The 24,405-nt window shown below is 48.0% G+C and overlaps 1 protein-coding gene across 1 annotated transcript in view; it reads left to right on the forward strand.

The window, feature by feature from the left end:
- The window catches only part of TEAD4 (TEA domain transcription factor 4), an 80,057-nt gene extending 57,833 nt beyond the window's left edge, over positions 1 to 22,224 (forward strand). The window contains exons 8-13 of the mRNA XM_038394842.2: positions 198 to 253; positions 2,167 to 2,297; positions 2,980 to 3,153; positions 15,379 to 15,519; positions 17,071 to 17,223; positions 21,921 to 22,224. Of these exons, the coding sequence (XP_038250770.1) occupies positions 198 to 253; positions 2,167 to 2,297; positions 2,980 to 3,153; positions 15,379 to 15,519; positions 17,071 to 17,223; positions 21,921 to 22,034 (769 nt within the window). The 3' untranslated portion in view covers positions 22,035 to 22,224. The remainder of the gene's footprint in view (positions 1 to 197; positions 254 to 2,166; positions 2,298 to 2,979; positions 3,154 to 15,378; positions 15,520 to 17,070; positions 17,224 to 21,920) is intronic.
- The last annotated feature ends 2,181 nt before the right edge of the window (positions 22,225 to 24,405 follow it).

Here is a 24,405-nt window from a genome sequence, read left to right on the forward strand (position 1 = left end):
ATTGGGTGCTCCACTGAAGTTATGCTCTTAGAGGCCCTTTTTGTATAGGGACTGTTAGGGTCCCCTTTCTGGGCCCTCCTTGCCTCTCGTGGAGTTACTTTCTCTCCCCCCCGGAAAGTCCTTCACCTAATTTACCCAGAGAACTGAACAAAATGCTTTGATTTTTCTTTAACTAACTCTCATGTATATTCCTACAGTGTGAAACCTTTTTCTCAACAAACCTATGCTGTTCAATCTCCACTCCCGTTACCAGGTAGGTAGGGAAACACAGTTTCTTGCACAGCACATACACATCGTGTTGCCATATAAAAAAATCATAGTTCTTTAGTCATAACTATAAAGGAGACTTCCATGCTTCCTGCCACTGAAGGGGAAATGGAAAATTTGAATATTCCACAAGGACCTGAGAAACCACAAGAATGAGAACAAACCACATCTAGTCCCAGACTTGTTCTATCCAGCCACAGGTTTATCTGATATAGCCAACCAATGCATGTCCCATCCACTCACTCAATCTAACCTCACCATACCTGATCCTGTGTTTTTAATTTCTCTCGTTACCACAAAGAGCAATATTTATTTTCAGTCTGAATGACTCCATTTAAAATTAAGGGAAGTCACAAACATGGAAGAACAGTAAAGTTTCTGAGAGAGCACAGTGTGGGTGTCTCCTCTTACACCAGGCTGCAGCAACTCCAAATCCAAAATGGCTGCTGTCTCTGCACACAGGCAGTGTTATTAGAAACATAGGCTGAGATTCTGAAAGCTGCGTAGGGGGATTTAGATGCCAAGTTCCCACTAGTTGAAGCAGAGCAAGGCTAAATGGCTTGCTCAAGATTATGTAATAGGTCAATGACAGAGGCAGAATTAGACGTCACGAGATCCCAGCACCATGCTCCAGCCACAAGATCGCTCCGTTTTCACCACAGTAAGGGGGTTGTACTTCCAATGTGACTCTCCTCAGATGCCTTGTTCTAGTAGAGCAGAAGGTGGTTTTTCCTTCTCAATCTCAACATTTCCTCATTCATAGTGACTCCTCTGAGATATCCAAGCAGATTGTCTTGCTATTCATTTAAGGCCCAGTCCAGCTCCCACTGAAGTCTTTTGACTTCAGTGGCAGTTAGATTGATCCATTACTTAGCAGCATATCCTGGATTACTTCCTCAGGGAAGAACAGTTGAGAAACTGGTTGGGGAGGGACAGAGTGATGGGTCTGTGACAAGTGTTTTATATGAGGGTTGAAGTCCAAAAAAGATTCTCACTTGGCTGCAACATTTGATCAGAGGTGGGCAAACTACGGCCCGCAGGTGACATCCGGCCCGCGGGACCCTCCTGCCCGGTCCCTGAGCTCCTGGCCTGGGAGGCTAGCCCCCAGCTCCTCCCCTGCTGTACCCCCTCCCCCCGCAGCCTCAGCTCACTGTGCCACTGGCGCGATGCTCTGGGCGGCCGGGCAGCGCAGCTGCAGAGCCGCGGCTTGACCCAGTGCTCTGGGCAGCGCAGCTGTAGCGTCGCCAGCCATCGGTGCTCCAGGCAGTGCGGTAAAGGGGCAGGGGGGTTGGATAGAGGATTGGGGTGGTGGTTAGGGGGCGGGGGTGTGGATAGGGGGTGGGGTGGTCAGAGGGCGGGGAACAGGGGGGTTGGATAGGGCAGGGGTTCCGGGGGGGGCAGTCAGGAAGGAGGCGGGAGGTTGGATGGGGAGTCAGGGGCAGGGGTTCAGGGTGCGATCAAGGGACAGGGAAAAGGGGTGGTTGGATGGGGCAGGAGTCCCGGGGACAAGTCAGGAATGAGAGGGGAGGTTGGATGGGGTGGCAGGGAGCAGTCAGGGGTGGGGGGTCTGGGGATGGTCAAGGGGCCGGGGTGGTGGATGGGGCAGGAGTCCTGTGGGGGCTGTCAGGGGGCAGGGAACAGGGGGATTGGATGGGGCAGGAGTCCTGGGGGAGCCATCAGGGGGCTAGAAGTGGGGCGGGTCAGATAGGAGGCGGGGACCAGGCCACGCCTGGCTGTTTGGGGAGACACAGCCTCCCCTAACCAGCTCTCCATACAATTTTATAAACCTGATGTGGCCCAGGCCAAAAAGTTTGTCCACCCCTGCATTAGATGCTGAAAATGACAGTTGTAGCTGACTTGGCTCTTTTTCATCTCATTTTATAATCCCCTTGCATTTAGGGTTTGAGTCTCCTGCTGGCCTCTCACCTTCCCCATCGGCTCCACCTTGGCAGGGGCGAAGGGTTGCCAGCTCCAAACTTTGGATGTTAGAATTCTCTGCATTCTTGGAACAACAACAAGACCAAGATACAGTAAGATATAAACCTCACTCCTACTTCTCATGTATTTTTTGCCACTGGATAGCTTTAATTTACCGTGAGTGTGCTGTTCAGTATGTGTCTAGCTATTTAACTATGTACTGAAGCGCCCAGTCCACTAAATTGCTCTGCATTGGCAGGGACAAATTTAGAAGCCAAACTTGGGCAATTTAGAATCTGGTAAAAACAGATTCTCCTCCATTAAAATGTCCTAAGGCCCAAAAGACAGAATGACATGAAGCCAGTGTAGCCACTTCTACACCATCGACTTCTGGTCTCCCCTCCGAGTGTAGTGGGCATTCTGGGAATGTGTCAGGGTGGGAGGATGTGGCCATAGCAAACTGCGCTCTGGTGATCATGAGATAGTGGTAGAATCCCTGTAGAGTCATTTCAGCAGGCGAGGGGCCAGACAGCACTTCCTGCAGTGTTTTCCTAAGAGGCCTCCCGCCCAGGTACTGTTCATGCCTGTTGTGAGGTAAATGCTTTTTTGGGTCCTAAGGCTCAAATGGGCTCTCTGGTTTGTCTCTGTCCAAAAGCTCCCCTGAGCTCTATGGTTAGATGGTCCCAGCCAGTACATTCTGTTCCCATCTTTTCTGCTGTGAAGAGCACTGGGTGATAAATCTGAATCGAGGCCCTTTCTGTGTCACCCTAATGTCTCACACCTGTCTCCCTGCAGTATAACAAGCACCTGTTTGTTCACATTGGCCAGTCAAGCCCCAGCTACAGTGACCCCTACCTCGAGGCGGTGGACATCCGGCAGATCTATGACAAGTTCCCTGAGAAGAAAGGGGGCCTGAAGGAGCTCTTTGAAAAGGGGCCACCCAATGCCTTCTTCCTTGTCAAGTTCTGGGTAAGAGAAGGAAGCTCTCAGGCTGCCCAGCTGCTCCTGCTCCTTTTGCTATTTTGTGGGAAGTACCAGATACTCAGTGTTGAGTGTGCAGCTAATTCACCCACTGCTAACATCTGGGACTCCCCCTGAAGAGCAAAAAGCCTTATTATGACATTCTGGCTGGAGCAAGGCAAATATTTGGTGTTGCCTTCTGCAAAGTTATAACTGACTAAACTCTTGGGAGTTTGTTTAGTTGCAGTTCAGACCAGTGGTTTAATGATTGATGTGTAAGGGAAATCCTTCTCTTCTGCAACCTTGAAGCTATCTGTTCCCTGAATCTAAATATTCAATAACTTCCCAGCGTGCACTCTATTTCCCCCTTCCTGCCCTATCTCGCTATTTCTGTGGGTTTGCATTATCTATGTACAAGTGATTTACACTAGGCACAAGGCCGACCACAAAATAGGAAACATGCGCCAATGAACGTGGATTATACAGCAAATGTGTTCTTGAAAACTGACCGAGAGGTTCTGGTAAATTGGCAGAAAACTTAAGGTTGAATCAGCCTGGCAAAATTCTACCCTATCAGTTGCCTGGATTGAATTTTTGATGGGCAAGCTCAGGTTTTGCAAAAGCTGTAGCATTGTGCCATTGCATCTTGTGTTTGCTGCAGGGCACACAGGAAATAATTTGGAGACGGATGTTATTGTAGGTATTATAAGATTACAAATAATAGCAGCTTGGGGCAGTGTCAGGGCTGGATGGCTGGGGGAATCTGTAATGAGATATGGAGCCTTTCACTTTAACATTACCACTTGCAACTCAATGCTGGATCATTTCTTCGTAGCGAGACTATGAGAAATGAGCTGATGGTCTTAGTCCCGTTCTTAGTGGATGCTCATCCTTCTCTCAAACTCATCATGTTAATTGTCACTAACTGACCACTTGATTGGCAGGCTCAGCAGAGACAGCAGGGAGTTCAGCAAGGAGGGTGAATGGCTTGTTTGTGAACACCTTTGTTGTGTGTCGGACTTTTTTTTTACCCCAGATGGGTAAACAAGGAGTAGATGCCACTGAAGTCTGAATTAAGCCCTATTTTGAAGGATTTCAGTGGCATGAAGGTCATCTGCACAGGGGGGAATTTCACCTAAGGTGACTACGTGTTGTCTCTGTGCTGGGCATGGGTGAGGTATCTCCTGATTGCAGGGCATGGACTGACATGTCCTGGTGTCTGGGGCATTCCAAATCCTGGTCTTGAATGATATGGCATGTTGCGGAATTTGGAACGCATCGGAGAACGCACAGTCAGTGATACCATACAGCATTTTGGTTTCCTGGTTCCTTTTTGATACCATGGGGGCACTGTGTTTTGTTGAATCACACAGGGAGCTTTATATGTCTGGTGATGAGTTGTGGTGGTGGCCTTCCTGTGCACCTAAAAGCAGGATCATTAACGGCCTTCAGGCATAAACGTTGTGCTGTGATCCTGTCTCTGCTTATCATAAGCTAAGCAAGGTTGGGCAGAGTCAGTAATTGGATTGGAAACCTCCAAGGAATACTTACCGTATATACTCGATCATAAGCCGGTTCGTTTATAAGCCAACCCCCCCCAAGATGGATAAGTAAAAATAGAAAATTTTTATGACCCATTCATAAGCCGACTCTATAATTCAGGGGTCAGCAAACTTTGGCTCCCGGGCCATCAGGATAAGCTGCTGGCAGGCCGAGATGGTTTGTTTAAGTAAGTAAGTAAGTAAGTAACTAACTAACTTACTAAGTAACTTACTTACTTAACTAAGTAAACAAAGTGTCAGACATAGGTGAGAGGTTTATTGCAGGAGTGGGTGGGTGAGATTCCGTGGCCTGCCTTGTGCAGGAGGTCAGACTAGATGATCATAATGGTCCCTTCTGACCTTAAAATCTATGAGTCTATGAGTCTATTGAGTCCCTCCCGGTACACTAGCTGCTTATCCTGACAGGCTGGGCAGCAACTGGTGGGGAAATTTTGGGAGGGGGAGAAATTGGGGGTCAGGGCAGTAACCCCTGTGACCACCCCCCACATGACCCTACCCCTAGCCTGGGACCCCCACACTCTCCCCATCCCATCCCTTCCCACCTTATCTGGGGAAGGCCAGGGGAGGATGTCTCTGGCCTGGTCGCAGCCTGCTCCTGCAGGCCAGATGGGGGCGGCGTGGCCAGAAGCGGAGAGACTCTGGCCCCACCTCTTCCCTTCTGGCTCTGCTGGCTGTGCTGCCTCTCCTTGCCCCCTCTTTTGTGGGGAGGGGCTGTGTCCCACCTTTTCCTCTCTATACCCCTTCATAAGCCGACCCCCTTCTCTGGTGCTTCCTTTTTTTTACTAAAAAAATTCAGCTTATGAATGAGTATATACAGTACTCTCTAGGATCTGCAAACAGCAGTATTTATGATTTACTGGATGTCAGTTTTGAACCAGTGTCTCAGCATGACACTATGGGGTACGGGGCTGCTGAAGAAGCTGTCTTGTGGATCAGATGTAAAACAGAGGCCTTGAGCACTTGTGATCATTTAAGAATGACATTTTCACAAGAGTGCCAGTGTTAACCTTGTAAAATTTCAGCTTGGTGTGGGGTAATGCATCTAAGGGAGTGTAATTTCTAAAGTGCACTAACATGTTATGCATTATTTTGTCCTTGTAGACCTTGCTGGTACACTTTAACATAGCACTGTTTGAAATAGTGCTGTATTAAAGCACCTTAGAGAACCTTTAGCGCGCACCAGCGGGATCTACACAGACTAATTAAAGCATAGCATGCTGGTATGCTTTAGAAATTACACCTCTATAGAGCGCATTACCCCACGGTGTAGACACGCTCTTTGATTATTACATTTCCATGGCTGAACATTAGAGCTAGTTGGGAAATTGATGGTGAGGGAAGAGGGTAGACTCTGTAGTGAAAAACTGAAAACAGAATTTTCAGCCAACAACATTCATTTGGAAATTCTGCCACAGTGCCTCATGGTAGTTGTAGTTCAGGTGCCTCATGCCCTCATTCTGCTCTATGTGCCATGCTCTCTGGCAAGACTACATCTCCCCTGGTGCCCTAGTGTCTTTTCTTTTGTTGAGCAACCACAGTACATCATAGGAGATGTAGTTTGACTGGGAAACCCAGCCCATAGCAGAGAAAGGGGGCATGAGGGAGCAGAACTACAACTTCTGTGAGGGCCTGTGGCGGCAGTTCCAAATAACTTTTTAGGAAGGGGGGGGTGGCCAAAATTGTTCAGGTTTTGGCAGAAAACAAAACTTTTTGGTTTTGGATGTTCTTTTTTTGACAAAAAGTCAAAATGTTCAGCAGAATCCAGACACCTCTTACAAAAAAAAATCACTGAGTCAAAACCACTTCTTTTTTTTTTTCTGAAAAACAGATTCAGTGAAAAATTTTCAACCAATTCTGCTATGTACCCCTGCATTTTCAACTGCATGAACAATGCAACTTCATTTCTTGTCTTAGTTGCTATGCACTGCAAAGAAGCTACCTTATTCCTCCACAGAGGAGGCAGCTTTTCAGTGGTGGGTAAAGCAATACCTACATTCTACAGTTGGTAAAGTCCTTTTGGATGAAAAGTATTCTATAAAAACAAGATATTGGCCAGAATGTTCAAACTTTGCATGCCTAAAATTAGACACTTAAATCCATATTTAGATTGGTTTTCAGAGGTTCTGAGCTCCTGTTAGTTTAAATGGCAGTTGCTTATGGTCAGTGCCTCTCAAAGTCAAGCTACTGATTTATTAAATTCTTATTTATTCATGTAATTCTATTGCTGTAGCACCCAGAAGCCCCAGTGATAGACCAGCGTCTATAGACCCTATTATGCTAGGTGCTGTCCAAACACAGAAGAAAACAACAGTTCCTGCCCCAAAGAGCTTGCAAGGATTCGATGCCTAACTTAAAACACCCAAGTCTGGGGATTTTGGCCATTACCAGCAACGGCTTGCTACAGTGAGAGAGATCTGTGCCCATATTCATTCATTAGTTTTTTAGTTTTCAGATGTCAAACATACAATTTGAGCACTCCCAGCACACACACCCCTTTGATGAATTTGGCCTTTGGAGCCCGAGGCACAATGAACTGACCCTTGGCCTTGGATCGACAGCTTGTGAAGAGCTGCTCTGTGACATTTCTCCATGCTCTGAGCACATTCCAGCACATGACAATGAATATGAGACATTACCCTCCCAACACATGGGCAGTGGCAGCCCTGCTCTTTTCCAGTGTAATGTTATCTCTTGCACCTGTTACTTGGCTCTCCCCCTGAACCTCCTGCTACAGGCATGTGTATTAATAGCACGGGAGGTGGGGGAGTTCTTATGGCTTCACACGCCATTGGAATGGAGCACTCGCAGGGTAAAACTCGCAGGGGATGGTTTATGAGTCCAGGGGCCACACAGGGAGGAGGGAGATGGAATGAAAATGAGAGACCAGGAGTTCCATGTGGGCAATCGGAGTCCAGCGCTGTCCAAAGCAGCTGTCTGCAGAGGTAAACCATCTGCTGCCACTCAAGGGTTAATTTAAAGTGCACAGAGCATTCTGATTCAGAACTAGGTGCATCTGAGGAATTGCCCAAAGGGCTGATAGGATACTTTTCCTAAATGGATGATAAATGAGCATAATAATCTCTTCACCTCGGCAATAAGAAAGCCTAGAAACCAATCAAATTGTTTGGTTCTTTCGTTTCATGAAGTGAATGAAATACTCATAGAAAGGGCTGGAGGGGAGGACTGGAGACTGAAATCATCTACTTTCCCACAGAACAAAGCAGCAGCACTGCGCGCTTCCCCACGCACAGTGCCCTGCCCGCCAGTGTGCCTTAAATCTGGACCTGGCAGGTACTGCCTGGAGGGGATGAGAGAGCAATTCAGTATCTAAGTCCATTCTGTCCTTGGCCTCTCTAATTGCCATTGCAGACAGCAAACAAGGCAGCAATTAGGAATGAAGATTTTTATGACATTTGCACCTTTCACTGAGAATGGGACTGAGAACCCCCGTTAATTTCACCTGGGCTAAGGAATCCTAGCAAGACTGAACTGACTTTTAACAGCTGTTCTATTCTAACAAGAGGCTTTGTAAAAATGCACTTCTTCCAGCCAATTTGTTTGCCATGTGCATTCAGAAGCGGAGGAATTGTGTGTTGGCAGAGGGAGCTGTATCGAAGAGCAGGGGCAGCTGTCTTCCAGTTGTCAAAGTGTCATGGAGTCTTGCAGTCTTGTTGAACTCTTCTCTGTGCCTGGATTCCCAGATCTCGCTAGTGGCTGGAAATGCCTTCTGTTATCTTTGGTTAGCCAAAATCCTCCCCCTTTCCTCTCAGATATGGATCTAGCCACCAAGATGCAAGTTTTACCTTCTCCAAGCCAGACTGTTGTTTTGCATGGAACCTACCATGGCGACCATCTGGAAGCTGCAGCTGATGCAGTATTCCATAGGCCTGCCTTCTAAGTGGGAAATATATAATGAGTAGGGCCCTGCCAAACTCATGGTCCATTTTGGTCAATTTCATGGTCATAGGATTTTTAAAATAGTCAAATAGTCAGAGCTGGTTGCTGAAGGCAGCAGCCGCGGCGCTTCCTGCAGCTGGGTGAGGTACCCGAGAGCAGCTGTGCTGGGGATAGGGTTGCCAACTTTCTAACCGCACCAAAACCGAACACCCTTGCCCGGCCCCCCGCCCCTTCTCCAAGGCCCCGTCCCCTGCTAACTCCATTCCTCTCCTCTGTCGCTCCCCCACTCTCACTCACTTTCACCGGGCTTCGGCAGGGGGTTGGGGTATAGGAGTGGGTGAGGGCTCTGGCTGGGGGTGTGAGCTCTGAGGTGGGGCTGGGGATAAGGGGTTTGGGATGTGGGAGGGGGCTCCAAGCTGGGGCAGGAGGTTGGGCTTCAGGATGGGGTTAGGGCTCTCACTGGATGTATGGACTCTAAGGTGGGGCCAGAGATGAGGGGGTTGGGGTGCAGGAAGGGGCTCAAGGCTGGGGTTCAGAGTGAGGGAAGCGGGTGTTGGATGCAGGCTCTGGGAGCAGCAAACACTTTAAATACAAGCATAGAGCAAATGCTCATAACTTCAGATATAAAAATGATACATGCATATGAATAGGATTAATACATGCAGTAGAAAATAACCTTTGCAAAGATATGTTACATAGCATATCTATCATAAAACATATTCCAGTTATGTCATATTTACACTTATAAGCATATTTCTATAAAGCATTATGGAGTGCAACGTCACAGCACCTACCCTGTGGCTCCAGCCCCAGAGCTGCCGCGGCAGGGAGAGGCACCTCTCCTCCCCAGCTCAGGTGTTGCTGTGGGGAAAGAAAGCTGGGTGGAGTCCTCTCTCCCTGCTGTAGCTCCAGAGCACCATCCTGCACCCCAAACTCCTCATCCCGAGCTCCACCCCAGAGCCCACACCCCTAGCTGGAGCCCTCCCCGCCCCACACCCCAACCCTCTGTCCCAGCCCTTAGCCCCTTATCCTCGCCCCACCCCAGAGCCCGCACCCCCAGCCAGAGCCCTCACACCCCTGCACCCCAACCCTCTGCCCCAGCCCTAAACCCCTCATCTCCGGCCCCACCCCAGAGCCCTCCCCGCTGCACTCAACCCTCTGCCCCAGCCCTGAGCCTCCTCCCACACTCCAAACCCCTCGGCCCCACCCCTGACACATCACCTTCATAGTGGTGCACATAACAAAATTCATTCCGCACATGGGTGGGAAAAATTAGAGGGAACACTGGCCGGGAGGTTCAAAGGTGACTTAACATAGATAGGTGCCCAACTGCTATTGATTTTCAATGGGAGTTGGGTGCTTAACTGCCAAACACCTCTATGAAAAATCCCAGCTGTAATATGCAACATGCTTGGGATTGAAAGGTGTTGAATAAACATAAAATATCATTGGATTATAGGTGGTTACTTCATTGGGACATGGCATATCAGGATGGTTCCCAGGAAACGGGTTTGGGTGAGGCCTGGTCTGCATTTAAAATTTAGTTTGACATAGCTTCGGAGCTCAGAGGTGTGAAAAACCCATAGCTATGCCAACCAAGTCCTGGTGCAGATGCAGCTAGGTCAGTAGAAGGATGCTTCTGTTGACCTAGCTACCATCCCTCAGAGAGGTGGTTTTCTACAGCAGTGGAAAAATGCTGTAGGCTGCATCTATACTACAGGGTTATGCTGGCATAGCTACAGCACTGGGGCTATGCTGCTAGTAGTGTAAACATGGGCTTAACGTTACTGAATGGTAATGCTCCCTGCTTTACTGGCAAAAAGAAAAGGAGTACTTATGGCACCCTAGAGACTAACAAATTTATTTGAGCATAAGCTTTCATGAGCTACAGCTCACTTCATCGGATGCATCCGATGAAGTGAGCTGTAGTTCACGAAAGCTTATGCTCAAATAAATTCGTTAGTCTCTAAGGTGCCACAAGTACTCCTTTTCTTTTTGCCAATACAGACTAACAGGGCTGCTACTCTGAAACCTGCTTTATTGGAACAGCATTAACATAAATTTACCTACTGTTGATTAATAGCTTAATGTTGATTAACTAGGTGTTAAACAGATGTGAAATTCTAAGCCCTGACCTTTTCATAGGTGAGTTGCCAATTATGGAGGCACCTGTAGTGACTTCTTAGTTAAGGTTGTGTTGAGCATTTCACTTAAAGTGAGACTGCAGTCCTTCTGTTTCACCTCTCAGTGACTGAATTTGTTTCCAAAAAATTCTACCACAATTACTGGTCAAGAGATAATTCAGTTTTCTCTGAGGTTTTCTGGATAAAATGCTATTTTTTCTCAAGAAAACATTGTAAAATCTGATTTTGAAACAACTCCACATCTTTTTTTGCTGACCTATGCTACATAGCCATAAAGTCGAAAATGCACACAGTTAAGCCTGGATCCTTTACTCCTCTTGCTCAATGGGACTACTCAGGTGTGAAAATTACTCACATGTGTCAGTGCTTGCAGGATCAGGGACAAGACAGCCTCATATGTTAAAGAAACAGCAGGTGAGCTAATACACTGATAAAACACTGTGCAGAATTGTATCAGTTGCCACAGGAAAACCAAAATATCCTGTTGGAAGTGTAGAACATAGGTACTGACAAAGTTATTAAGACATTAGGGACAGATCCACAGCTGGTATAAATTGGAATAGTTCCTTTGGCTTCAGTGAAGCTATGCTGATTTACATTAGCTGAAGATCTGCCCAATCCTTTAGAGAGAAGAGACTATATCCTATAAAACACTGGAGTCTCTCAAAATAAGAGAGACCATTCTGACAATGAAATGAATTACATAACATATAGAAGAATAAAGAAGCATTTAAAGATGCTGTGTCTGTTTAAGGCTTTGGTAATAACTGTATGCAATTATGTTAAATAATTTGAGGAATGGTGTGCGACAGTAGCTAAAGGCTGTATTGCAAAGCACACTTATATGGAGCAGAGCAATGGTTGCATATTCTTAACTGACAATTCTTGACTCTTGAGTGCCCAACTGTGCAACCTTCCTGTTCTACTAATATAGATTTTTTTTTTCACTGAATTGATATTTGTCCACCTGGGATTGTGGCTGGAGACTACAGCTGCTAGGCTAGAATTCAGACCTGTAGCCACTGTACTTACTTCATCAAAGCCTGCCATAAACCCATCTGTCATTTGGTCCTGAGTATGTGCTGTGACAGATGGATAATATCCTGAATAAACCTTATGGAATTAAGATAAACTTTATTGCAGGGGTGGCCAAACTTACTGATCCTCTGAGCTGCATATGATAATCTTCAGAAGTTTGAGAGCTGGAAACGTCTGCTGGAGTTCGTGGCTTCAGCCCTGCGGGGCATGCCTGCTGGGGCTCGGGGCATCAGTCCCGTTGCCCCAGTAGGCACCTCCTGAGGGGCTGAAGCCCTGAGACCCACCACCCTGCCACAGAAGCCCTGAGCTAAACCTGCCCCAGTCTGGTAGGTGGAGAATGTGTGCCGGGGAGAGGGGGTGCAGGCTCCATGAGTCATACTTTAACTATAAAAGAGCTGCATACAGCTCATGAGCCATGGTTTGGTCATCCTGCTTTATTGAGTTAAGTAAGACCTCACGGAAGTAGGGTTAATACCTTTAGGGTCCATTGTATTAAAAATGCAGTGGTGTACGTGTTGTTGTGAAATTATATGTATTTCCATGGGAAGGGTAAAGCAGGGGGTGATTAGGCAAATTCACCCAGGTTGTGACATCTCCAGCGAAGCCATTTCCCTGGAAAGATGCGCATATGCTAGTTCAAACTGGATTCTCCAGGGATTGACAGACAAGGAAAGGGTTTGGGTAAATAGCCTGGTTTTAAACTGGCTCAGGGCCTTTTTCCTGATCCAGCAAATGGACAGGACCCCTGGTCCATGGAGGGCCCCAATCCTTAGGGCAGTGGTTTGGTCCGCGGAACTATGTCTGAGGGGTCCGCGAAAGACTTAGACTGAAAATTGACTGAACAGAATTCAACTATATATACTGACAATAGATTTCCAAAGGGGTCTGCACCTCTATTTGACATTTTTTGGGGGTCTGAGAACCACTGCTTATGGGTAGGGTTGGAAGAACCTGGCCTACTAAGGTCCCATAAGACTGGGTGCTTGTTTTATGCTGAAGCTGTGATGAACTTGTAACCACAAAGAAATCCCTAGGGTGGGGCTTTGAAGGACTGCTCCTGCCATAATCTATGTTAGAGTTGGGGTTAACTCTGGTAAGCTTATTAGCATGTGTAGGGGTTCTTTTGTTCTTTCTGATATGTTTTCTTAATATGCTTTTTACCTTAAGAATAAAGTAAGCTTGTTTAAGAAGTGCTGGCTGTGGTACCTTATAACCGTAGCAATTACACCTGTTAACCGTCTCTGAGGAGAAAGCGAAGAGGTATCCTTGGGCAGCCTGTCTGTGCTGGGAATCACACAGTGCAGGCAGGGAGCTGTGCAGCCTGGACATACTCTGGTCAGGAAGGAGAGAGACGGGAGTCTCCATCCAGAAAGGCATTGGCCGGGGAGCTGGAAGCCTATGCGTGGGTGCCTTTGCTGGACCACTAAGGGGAAATACAGGGGCAGTTGCTCTGAACTTGCGACATGTGCTCTGGGAAAATGTGTGGTGACTGGATTTCAGTGGCTTGCTGGCTCAGCTTTCAATGGCATCATGTATCTGCCTGAGCCCAACAGGTTTCATGATAGCAGAAATCTCCAGGTACCCATTGCACGCAGCACATTGCAGCCTGTGCAGATGCAGAAGGAGGCAGCAGGGATGGGACAATGGAGCTGATGTGCTAAGTGGGAAATGGAAATTGGACTTGGTGAAATAAATGGTAGGGTTGATTGCATTTCCTCCTTCTCCTTGCCCTCTGTGTGCCTGCAGCAGTACGTTAACCGGCAGGGGAATTAGGTTGGATTGAAACGCTGTATGTTTCTACATGGCTTCCTACTAATGTTGTTAGTGTCACCATTGGCAAAGCGATGAATTCATCTGTGGCATTGGTTCCAGCATTCAGTGAGGACCAACACCTGCTGGTCACTTGTGTAGCGCAGAGTCCTTGTCTGCTCCAGCCAGCTTGTGCTCCCGGGCTTCCGATTCTGGAGCTACAACTGTAACTTCCTGGAAATGGTAATAAAGTGGCACCACTATCTCTTGCTGGAGGCCCCAGAGAAAGATTCATGTAACACCTCTCCTGGTTGAGAAGAGATGGGACTTGTGATGAACAGGACAATGATTCTTTATGGTGCTTGCCAGACATGCAGACAGACCAGGTTCTTGGCTCTCTAACTTCTAGCCTGACTAACACAGCCAGTGCAGAGTCTCCCTATATCTGGGCTTGGCTGCAGCAGTCATGGAAGAACCTACTGACTTTGTTCCAATACTAAGGCTTTGTCTGAGCTGTGATCCCACCTTAGCTCTAGCTCTGTTTAAACATGGTGTAAGGAGGGCGGTGATCAATTGTTCTCCATGTCCACCATCACCAAGGTTAGGACAAGAAATTATCAGCTTAGTTTGCAGCAAAGGAGATTTAGGTTGGATGTTAGGAAAAACTTTCCAACTGTAAAGGTAGTTAAGCACTGGGGAGGCTGTGGGATCCCAATCCTTGGATAGCAAGAAGAGGTTAGGCATACACCTCTCAGGGATGGTCTAGGTATTTTAATCCTACCTCAGCATGGGGAGATGCACTAGCTGACCTCATGAGGTCCCTTCCCGCCCTATATTTCTGGGATTCTTTGGATTTTCTTAGCAGGATTCTAGCAGGTTTCTCTGACCAATGTGGACATGGAGTTTTTTCTGAGAATCACACTAGCTACGCTGTACAGTGGGCTCTCCCAGTGTCTAGTGTAGAGCATGGTTCCATAACCAGGTTCTTGGATAAAAATCTCTGCTGGCGGTCAGGAAAACCATTGTAGAACTGTGTTCCTAGTATGTTGGTTCTTGTCGCACTGTCAACAGGGCCATAGAGTCCATTGTCCCAGAAGCAGAAGGAGATTTTCTTCCCTATTTCCCTTAACCTTGCAGGGGGATAGTACAGATTGAACCAGCCCATAGGAATCGAAGGAAAGGTAATATAGTAAATTAGCACCTGGTCACATCAGGCACTAAGGAATTTGAAAAGGAGTACTTGTGGCACCTTAGAGACCAACAAATCAAAGGTGCCACAAGTACTCCTTTTCTTTTTGCGAATACAGACTAACATGGCTGCTACTCTGAAACCTGAGGAATTTGAGGCTCTCTGTTCTCTTATTTCATGAAGTTGAATAAACTAAATGCCTTTTTCTGTTGCTTTGTTTTTTGCAAGGCACCTGTAAACTTTTCTTTTCCTTGTTCAGGAGAGAATATCAGGCTAGTATGACCTCTGGTGGTAGTGGTGTAGCACCACATCTTCAAACTTAGAGCCCTAATGATAGCTTGTGCACCTAACTTAAGCCCACAAATACCTATTTCAAGACCCTAAATAGGGATTTAAATGTCAAAATTAGAATTTAGATGTGTAACTTTAGGCACCCAAATTTGAAAAGGTATCCCATGCCCAGATTTCCTCCGCTTCTTGGGCACACATGTTGATCTGCTTTGGCAGCGTGATTTCCCCTCCCCCTGACCTCCAAAAACAAAAGCCCAAGGCCAGAGCAGAACTCTTTCCTTGGGTGGTGTGTGTGTGATGCCGGTGACCCAAAACTAATGAGCTACTTAGGAATCGCCTACTATCCTTGTCTTTTTTCCTGCAGGCTGATTTGAACACCAACATTGAAGATGAATCCAGATCTTTCTATGGTGTTTCCAGCCAATACGAAAGCCCAGAAAACATGATCATTACTTGCTCCACTAAAGTGTGCTCCTTCGGAAAGCAGGTGGTGGAGAAAGTGGAGGTAGGAAGAGAAGGCAGCAGAGCCCTGAGTGCAGAGTACTCTGGGGTGCAATTCAGCCCTTGCATGTCCTCACAAACCCCACCGTGCCTCTGAGGGCAGAAAGTACCCCCTTGTCAGGGAGGTGGCTTGGAAAAGGATTGAAAATCAGGAAGCATCAGTCTAGTGCAGTGTGTCAGACATGCAGGGATGGGCCTGATCCTGCCTGTAGTGTTGCCCCCTCACACAATTTTATCACGTCTTGCAATATTTGGTGTTTTTCTTAAAGCGCCGGCTCCTGGAGTCCAGTGATTGAGAGAGACTCAGCTTTCATTGTTTTAAACAATGAAGTTCCCAGCCCTCATAGTTGAGGAGAAAAGCTTGAAAATGTGACCTCTTGGGGCTTACAAACCAGAAGGCAAATAGAAAGATCCCCACATTTATTATTATTTTTATAGACTCGTGATTTTTAAGCCAGTCTTTTGTGATTTTTATGGGGTTTGAGTTGGGATTTTTAAACACATGGCTCTAGCCTGTTCAGTGTGTTCAGCTGGCCTGCAGGATGATTCTCAACAAAGACAGAATATATAGACAAAGGAAGTTTCTAACCCATATGTTTACAAAGATAAACCTTTACTAACAGCTAATGCCACCCATCCGGGGTGAGTGTCTAGGCCGATCCCTTCTGCTCCTCGTATAACAGCAAGCTCTGACAGGAATAGATGCTACACCTTTTTTAAAAGTGCAGCAAGAACTGCTGCTCTTCATCATGCTGCTGAAATCAAAAGCAAATCTCTGGCTAGGGGCATCCCACTGCTTGGGGGTCAGCAGAGATTGGGAGCCTCATGGCAATCTCAAAAGAGGGGAGAAAAAGCAGCACCTCCTCCTCTGTATTACTGTTGCAATGGAGGTGCTGGCACATGGGAGAGAAGATAGGATTCTAATGGGAAAACAAGATGAAGGCATACGGAATGCAAAGGGTTGCTAAGAAGTGATAAACTCCCCTGTCACTTCAGTTTGGGGGAAGTTTACATGTACTGGAACTAAAATGTGATAGTAATGAAAGAGTTCCGTAAGTTTTTAATCCCCATTTGCTAATCTGGGCAGCATGGTCTGGTAGGTAGAGAATTGGACTGGGACTCAAGGTGTATATTCCTAGATGTGCCATTGCCTTGCTGTGTGATCTCATACAAGTCACAACCTCTGGGTGCCTCAGTTTCTCCATCAGTGAAACAGGAATAATGCTACTGATCTATCTCACAGAGGCTTTGGGAAGCTTAAATCGTTAATAGCAGCAGAGCACCCAGAGGTCCTCAGCTCGAAGGCGCTATAATAGTGCAAACTGTTATTACCACAGTAGACATGTTCCTTTGGTTTTCTTTAAATATTCAAAGCAGGAGAAATTTGAGAGCTCAAGGAAAGCTACTTCAGAGTGGATGATTGTAAGGAATGATGAATGAACTAATGTTGGTAAAGCGATGTGAAAATGCACGTGGTTATTATTATTTTAACTATAAGTAACATTAATAAAAACAGTGGTGACCCTGTGTGCACCTTTTCTCTTTTACACTATAGACGGAGTATGCTCACTATGAAAATGGACACTATTCCTATCGCATCCACCGCTCCCCTCTATGTGAATACATGATTAATTTCATCCATAAACTCAAACATCTCCCAGAGAAATACATGATGAACAGCGTGCTGGAGAACTTTACTATTTTACAGGTGGGGGCATTGAATTGTTTTTATTGTTGCCTTGAAATATTTAAGCCATATCCAAGTGTCCCCAGCTGCGAGTCAAAGATTTCCACATACAGCTCAATAGTTAATTTTATTTAGTGTCAGTTGCGTCTCAGCACCCCTTACAGAGCTATGCAGAGTGCAGTTATTCAGATAAATAGGATCAGGAACACAAGGAGAAGAATGAGAGGCATGGGCAATGGAGAGAAAGGAGAGATGAAGAAGGTTTGAAAGGGAGAGTAGATCACGCCAAAAAGCTGTGCCAGATGTGAAGGTAGAAGTTACAATAAAGAAGACTCTTGTACCAACAATAGACAGAGGGTGAAATAATTGTCCCTGCTCTGGCCCCTTTACACCATTTAAGAGGGCCAGCACATCATAAAAAAAGCCCTAAAAGCCCTGGTTGTGACTGGGGGAAGATTACTCCAGTTCAGGCACTGCAGAAGACAGCCATAAAGCTGCCTTCCCAGTACCCATCCCAAATCCTGGCATAAACAGTGGGACAGAAGGGGCGTGTTGCTGCAGAGATTCCAGGCAGCACTGCAGCCCATAAGGCAAGCCCTGGGTTGGGAGGCTGCCATAACTTAGGCTCCCAGAGCTGTCCAAATTACACATGGGCCCTTTCCAGCCCCTGGCACAGCCAAGAATTAGGAGGGTGCAAGGGTGGTTTAAAGCCACTCTGGACTGTGAGCTCTGTGCTGTGCCTCTTAAGGCACAGCATGGATTCTCACTCACTAGATCTGTGAAGGATGCTTCTGTGGCTAATGCCCAAGATTGGGAATCTGGAGGCCTGGGTTTTGTTCCTGGCTTTCCCTGGAAATCCTGTGACCTTGGTCAACATCACCCCTCCGTAGCTTAGTTTCCTTATCTGTAGGACAGGGCTAATGCCATTTCTCTACCTCACAGGATCTTGTGAAGCTTTTGTCCTTCACATTTGTATCGAACTTTTAGATCCTTGAAGGAAAGGTGCTTGCTGAGTAAATGCCAAGTGTTGTTATAGATGAGAATGAGCAGAGAAAGGAGGTGGGGCAGTGGAGAGAGACGAGGCTTGTGTGCCATAGTTCATGTGACGAGCACTTGTAAATGCTTTCCAGAGCACCTCCTTCCATAGCCTTCCCCAGTGTCCCTGTACATCTACAGATGAACTTGCCCTATTGTTCTACCTGCTCACCTCATTTCCTTCCCATGGGGTTTTACAGTTTGAATAATCGTAGGTACTCCCCCACCTCCCACCACAGACAGCTGTATCTCACGTAGGCCAACAAAACCTTTCACATCCTGCACTGGTAATCCTACAGCCTTGGGTCCTGGAGTGCAGTCTGAGAGGTTTCCACCCTCCCCACCTTCTTCCACTTGGGTGTGAGGGGTCTCTTGTAGTACAAGGTGCTTTAGCCCTTTGGCTCCCAGGACCAAATTCAGAGACCAGGCTAACTTCTTCCAGCCCCCCCACCTCCCCACCCGCTCCATCTTCTTCCACTTGGGTGAGAGGGGTCTCTCGTGGTACAAGGTGCTTTAGCCCTTTGGCTCCTGGGACCAAATTCAGAGACCAGGCTAACTTCTTCCAGCCCCCTCCTGTGGTTTTCACCAGCTTAGAGTCCCTCTAGACATAGTCTCTTATGTACCATCATGTAATGCATTCCCTGCCTTATGCAACACTTCTGAATGTGGGTCTCTGAGGCTACGGGAGTCTAGTTGGCTGCTACCTCCCTGGAGCACTTGGATGCCCCCTTCCAGACTTGGACTTGGCCAGTTCCCATCTCTGAATCCCGGACAGAGGGCAATGGTTAGTTCAGCCACCAAGGTAAGCGTAAGGTATGAAAATAAAATGGAACACAACAAAATCAGCTCAAAAATTCACAAATTAACAAATGAGCTCCTTCCCTCCTGAAGCATTGTCTCCAAGGGTGGCCATGCTCCTCGTAAGGTATAGGCCCACAATTGGTCTGATAGCAGTTCTGCATGGGGTACTGTGACATCCTTGACAGAACAAGGAGTAATGGTCTCAAGTTACAGTGGGGAGGGTTTAGGTTGGATATTAGGAAAAACTTTTTCACTAAGAGGGTGGTGAAGCACTGGAATGGGTTACCTAGGGAGGTGGTTGAATCTCCTTCCTTAGAGGTTTTTAAGGTCAGGCTTGACAAAGCCCTGACCGGGATGATTTAGTTGGGGATTGGTCCTGCTTTGAGCAGGGGGTTGGACTAGATGACCTCCTGAGGTCCCTTCCAACCCTGATATTCTATGGTTATGTCTACACTACCCGCCAAATTGGCGGGCAACAATTGATCCAGCGGGGATCGATTTATCGTGTCTAGTCTAGACGTGATAAATTGACCCCCGAGCACTCTCCCGTCCAGCTCTGCGAGAGGTGCAGCGGAGTCGATGGGAGAGCAGCAGCTGTCGACTCACCATAGTGAAGACACCGCAGTGAGTAGGTCTAACTACGTCGACTTCAGCTACCTTATTCACATAGCCGAAGTTACGTAACTTAGATCGATTCCCCCCCACAGTGTAGACCAGGGCTATGATTCTATGATCTGCCAGTGTGAGAATTTAGCTTCTGACGCTCCTGGCTCCTCACGCAGGACAGAACGGGGCAAAGGTATGCTGTAGAACATAGCCACTACGGGAGCTGTGCTGGGACTTGTGGGATGCATACAACAATCGCTGTCAGCGATCAGTCATGCAGGCTGCAGGAGAGTGATTCTGCAACGTAGCAGAGATTATTGAGGGGCTGGGATGGGGGAGGGGTCGATGTAGAAAGAAAAGTAACAAGCAGGAGGCTGTACGAATGTGTAAATTCAAGTAGGCAACTCGCAGGCACCTTTTGCTTACATCTTCTTGGTGTGTAAGTTAAACCCATTCAGCATTGCTTACCCCCATTCATCCACCAGTAAGTGGGCATTGGGAGGTATAAGGGAGTCGATCTTAAATCCAGGGGCGGCAAGTTGTATGGGCCCGTGGTGCCCGGGCTCCAGCAATATTCAAGGCCCAGGGGCCCGGCTCCACCAATGTTTGGGGCTGGGTCTCTCCTCCGGACCTGCCCGCTGCCCCCCCGCACCTCCCCCAAGTGTCCCCCGGCCCCCACTTGCTGCCCCCCTGCACCTCCCCTGGGTCCAGGAGCATCCCTGACTCTCCCCTGCAGCTCCATGCTGCCTCCACTCTGCTGGCTTCTGGTATCAACTGCAGCCGCAGGGTCCTAGTGTCCGACATCCGCTAATGCCAGGGGCAGGGTGCCCTGACCCTGCCCTTCTGCCTCGGACTCTTCCCTTTTCCATTGGGACCCACCACTAGCACAGAGGGTCCCCCCGCCCGCAGTCACTGCTCCTGCCCTACGCTGGGCAAGGGGCAGCAGCAGGGGAGGAGGTGCACATGTGATGGAAGCCGTCCCCTCCCCCCCCCAGCACCCACCACAGGGGAGACAAGGGAGCTTCCTGGATCTGAGAGGGGCCCTAGGATCACATGCAGTGACAGTGGTACGGGGTAAGTGTGCTGCCAGAGGGGAGAGGGGGGCCCCTCCCCCAGAGCTCACTGCTGCCGGCAGGGAGAGGGCTGAGGGGAGTCCTCCTCTCTGGCCCCAGCCCCGGGGCAGCCTACCTGCACTCAAAACTCATCCCCAGCCCTGCCCCACCCCCGAGCCCACACCCCCAGCCAGAGCCTTCACCCCCTGCACCCCAACCCTCTGCTCCAGCCCTGAGCCCCCTCCTGCATCATGAACCCCTCATCCCCAACCCCACCCCACAGCTATCACCCCTGCATCCCCTCTCTCCACACCCCCTCCCACCCCCAAACTGCCTCCCAGAGCCTGCACCCCCTCCCTCCGCGCCCCCTCCCATGCCCAAACTCCATCCCAGAGCCTGCACCCAGCACCCAAACTCTGTCCCAGAGCCTGTGCCCCTCAGCCCAGAGCCTGCACCCAGCACCCAAACTTCATCCCAGAGCCCAACATCTCACCCCTTCTGCACCCAAACTCCCTCCCAGAGCCTGCACCCCTCCTGCACACCAATCCCCAGCCCAGGGCCTGCACCCCAGACCTCCCCCGCAACTCCCTCCCAGAGCCTTAGGCAGATGGGGGGCGGAGTTGGGGGGGACGGGTTCTGGGCACCAGCAAAATTTTTACAAACCTGTCACCCCCTGCTTACATCTCAACTGTGAATTAGGCTCCAAGGCTTGATGTCCCCTCCTACCGCACTCCACAAGCTGCTAAGAGCCCTCTTTCACTGGCATCAGGAGACCTTTCCCTTCAGCACCCTCTCAGGGCTGGGGAATTCTCAGTGTAACTCACCCTTTGGGAACAGTGACATCTGCTGGCTCCAAGGACACACGGCTGCTCACTGCTCCCAGTCCTGACAAGACTTTCCCCCCCTTGCTTGGTGAGTGCTTATTATTCACTGGCCACATATTTCCATTCTTTATGGTCCTGAGGACGCTTCTGCTCCTTTCACTGCATCTCAGTCCTCACGTTGTGAGAAAGCGCCCCCCTGTTGGTACCAAGCAGAGGTTTCATTACTGGTGTTTGGAGACAGCCCCAGTTTGGGGTGTCATTGCTAAACTGTGTATCTTTCCTGTTGTTCATTCTGTGGATTATGTTTAACACTGGATACATTTAAAGATGTTAGAATATTTACAAGTTGAGACAGAAAAAATAGCACTTGCTTTCTTGCTTTCCTTTCTCGTCTGTCTAGGTTGTGACAAACAGGGACACTCAAGAGACCTTGCTGTGCATAGCGTATGTTTTTGAGGTGTCAGCTAGTGAACATGGTGCCCAGCATCACATCTACCGGCTGGTGAAGGACTAGAGATTCGCTGCCCTGGAACTGCCTCCATGAATGTATATCTGAGGGAAACGCCCCGTACCTAACCCCCAATACCAATCCAAAAAATAAACTGCAGACATGGTGTATTTTCAGAAAAGAATCTTCGAGCTAGTTTGGTGATTGCAAGCGTCAAATAGTGCAGCGTCATGGGCTTGTGTAAATGGGGAAAAGGCTTGAAACCAAAGAAATTGAAACACACAACATCACACCACACCACCAATCTCTGTTAACTGCCTCTTTGGGTTCCATGTTATTTGGGGCGACCAGGCCGCTGAGCAGCTCAAGGATAATCGGATGCAGATGTGCATCATACACAAGCTCATATGCACAGACATACAGTCACAGATGTACACCGGCATGCTTGCACCCAATCTCATGCACTGGGTCACAAGTACAAGCTGAGTCCATGCTTGGTCATGTACACATACAGACAGTCATGTATGTATTCACAGGTCCACGTGTGCACTCCAGGCCAGCACACTTGCCCAGAGACACACTTGCACAGTTAAATGGATGCAAGAATAGAGATCTGCAAAATAGACATGACCAGGCACAAGCATGCACACAGCAATGCATGTGTGCAAGCAGACACATACACACATAATCACCTATACAAGTGGACTCATTTGCACACGTACTGTCACACATTTCTTCTGATTAGCCTTGTCTGAGCACCACGCTTGCTCAGGTCTTCTGTACAGTACTAAGGGAAGTAAAGCTACCCTACCAAGCTGGGCTTGTGTGAATGACACTTTCTTCTTTATGAGATGCTTTCTTTCCTTTGAAGTGCAGCTCTGCTCAGAGGGGTGAATGTGTAAAACCTTGCCTTTGTACTCAGTAGATCTGCTTCTGGTGCGTGTTCAGAATCACATGGGCTGACTGTTTGGACTGAAATAAGATCTTTTTTCTTTTCACTCCTGTTTGCCCTGTACAGCCAGCACAGCTCAAGGAGCTGGAGTCTGACCCTTCTCGTGCACCAGCAAAACTATGGTTACTAAGATCCAATCAGTTACCTTTGTTTCATTCCAGGCAGTGGGGTTGCACACAGGCCACTGAGGGCACAATTTGTCCAGCCAGCTCCTTATTATTGGTGATGATGCTTGAGAAGAATTAAAACCCAGCTGGGCTTTCAGAGGCCCAGCTGAGTTTGTGGGGCAGGCAGCTGGAGAAATCTCTTCTTCCCTTGTAAACTGCCATGTGCCCTGGCTTCAGTGAGCGATGATAAACATGGAGCCCCACAATACCAATGTGATGGAGTCCCTTGTTGGAGAAGAATCAGCCAGACAGGTCTAGCTGTGAGGAATTGGAAGAGGCGTTTGCGCTGCTGATGGGGAGTGGGGGAGCTGATGAAGAATCAGATGTCCAGGCACAATGCCTCCGAACACATTTTACAGGTGCTTTTAACATCAACTCTTTCTTGAAAAATAACAAAAGACTGTAGTATCTTACACATTTGTTTCATACACTTCCATCCATCAGACTCTTGGCGTATGGAAAAACACTGTGTTCTAGCCAACAGGAGCACATGGGAAACCAAAGTGACCTGACCCAGGGTCTGCACTGCATCCGTGTTGCTTGGGCAGCACCTGCTGAGCACTACAGAGGTAGGGCACTGCCCTGGCTATATCCGGAGCAGTGACAGAAGGGCTTTCTACGGCATTTCCAGCCTGTGTTTTAAGGGAATCTGCACCATGTTCTGGAATGTTGCAAAATCTAGCCTATTCCACCCAGGCCCTGTGACATTCACAAAAGTTTCTTTCTAGATTGCCTTTCACTAATTGCCAGCTGACACTGCCTGAGGGTAAATGAGCTCAACTAAAGAACAACAGCCAATGACACTGTGTGTGTAAATAGAAGCTTTCTCCTTTGTTTGAGTCATTCAGCTGGTCTATGAACACTGCACACCTGCATTTCTGAATGGATCAGGAGGCAGCTGATACTCAAGCACAAAGTCCTTAAGGCTGTGTCTGCACTAACATTGGCCTCAAAATCTCCCATTGGTGCAGCAGTAATGGGAGAACGTTCTCTGGTGTTTTAACCATCATGTCACCTAGGGACGTGATCGTTAAAACCTTAGAGCAGGTCCCCACTAAATTGTAAATTAAAATGACCACAGCCAACTAGGAGGGTGGTGAAGCACTGGAATGGGTTACCTAGGGAGGTGGTGGAATCTCCATCCTTAGAGGTTTTTAAGGCCCAACTTGACAAAGCCCTGGCTAGGATGATTTAGTTGGTGTTGGTCCTGCTTTGAACAGGGGATTGGACTAGATGATCTCCTGAGGTCTCTTCCAACCCTAATATTTTATTATTCTATTCTATAATGTCCATACCATCACTCTCCCTGTTGTTGGCA

This window comes from Dermochelys coriacea, chromosome 1, assembly GCF_009764565.3.
Source record: "Dermochelys coriacea isolate rDerCor1 chromosome 1, rDerCor1.pri.v4, whole genome shotgun sequence".
Lineage (NCBI taxonomy): Eukaryota > Metazoa > Chordata > Testudines > Dermochelyidae > Dermochelys > Dermochelys coriacea.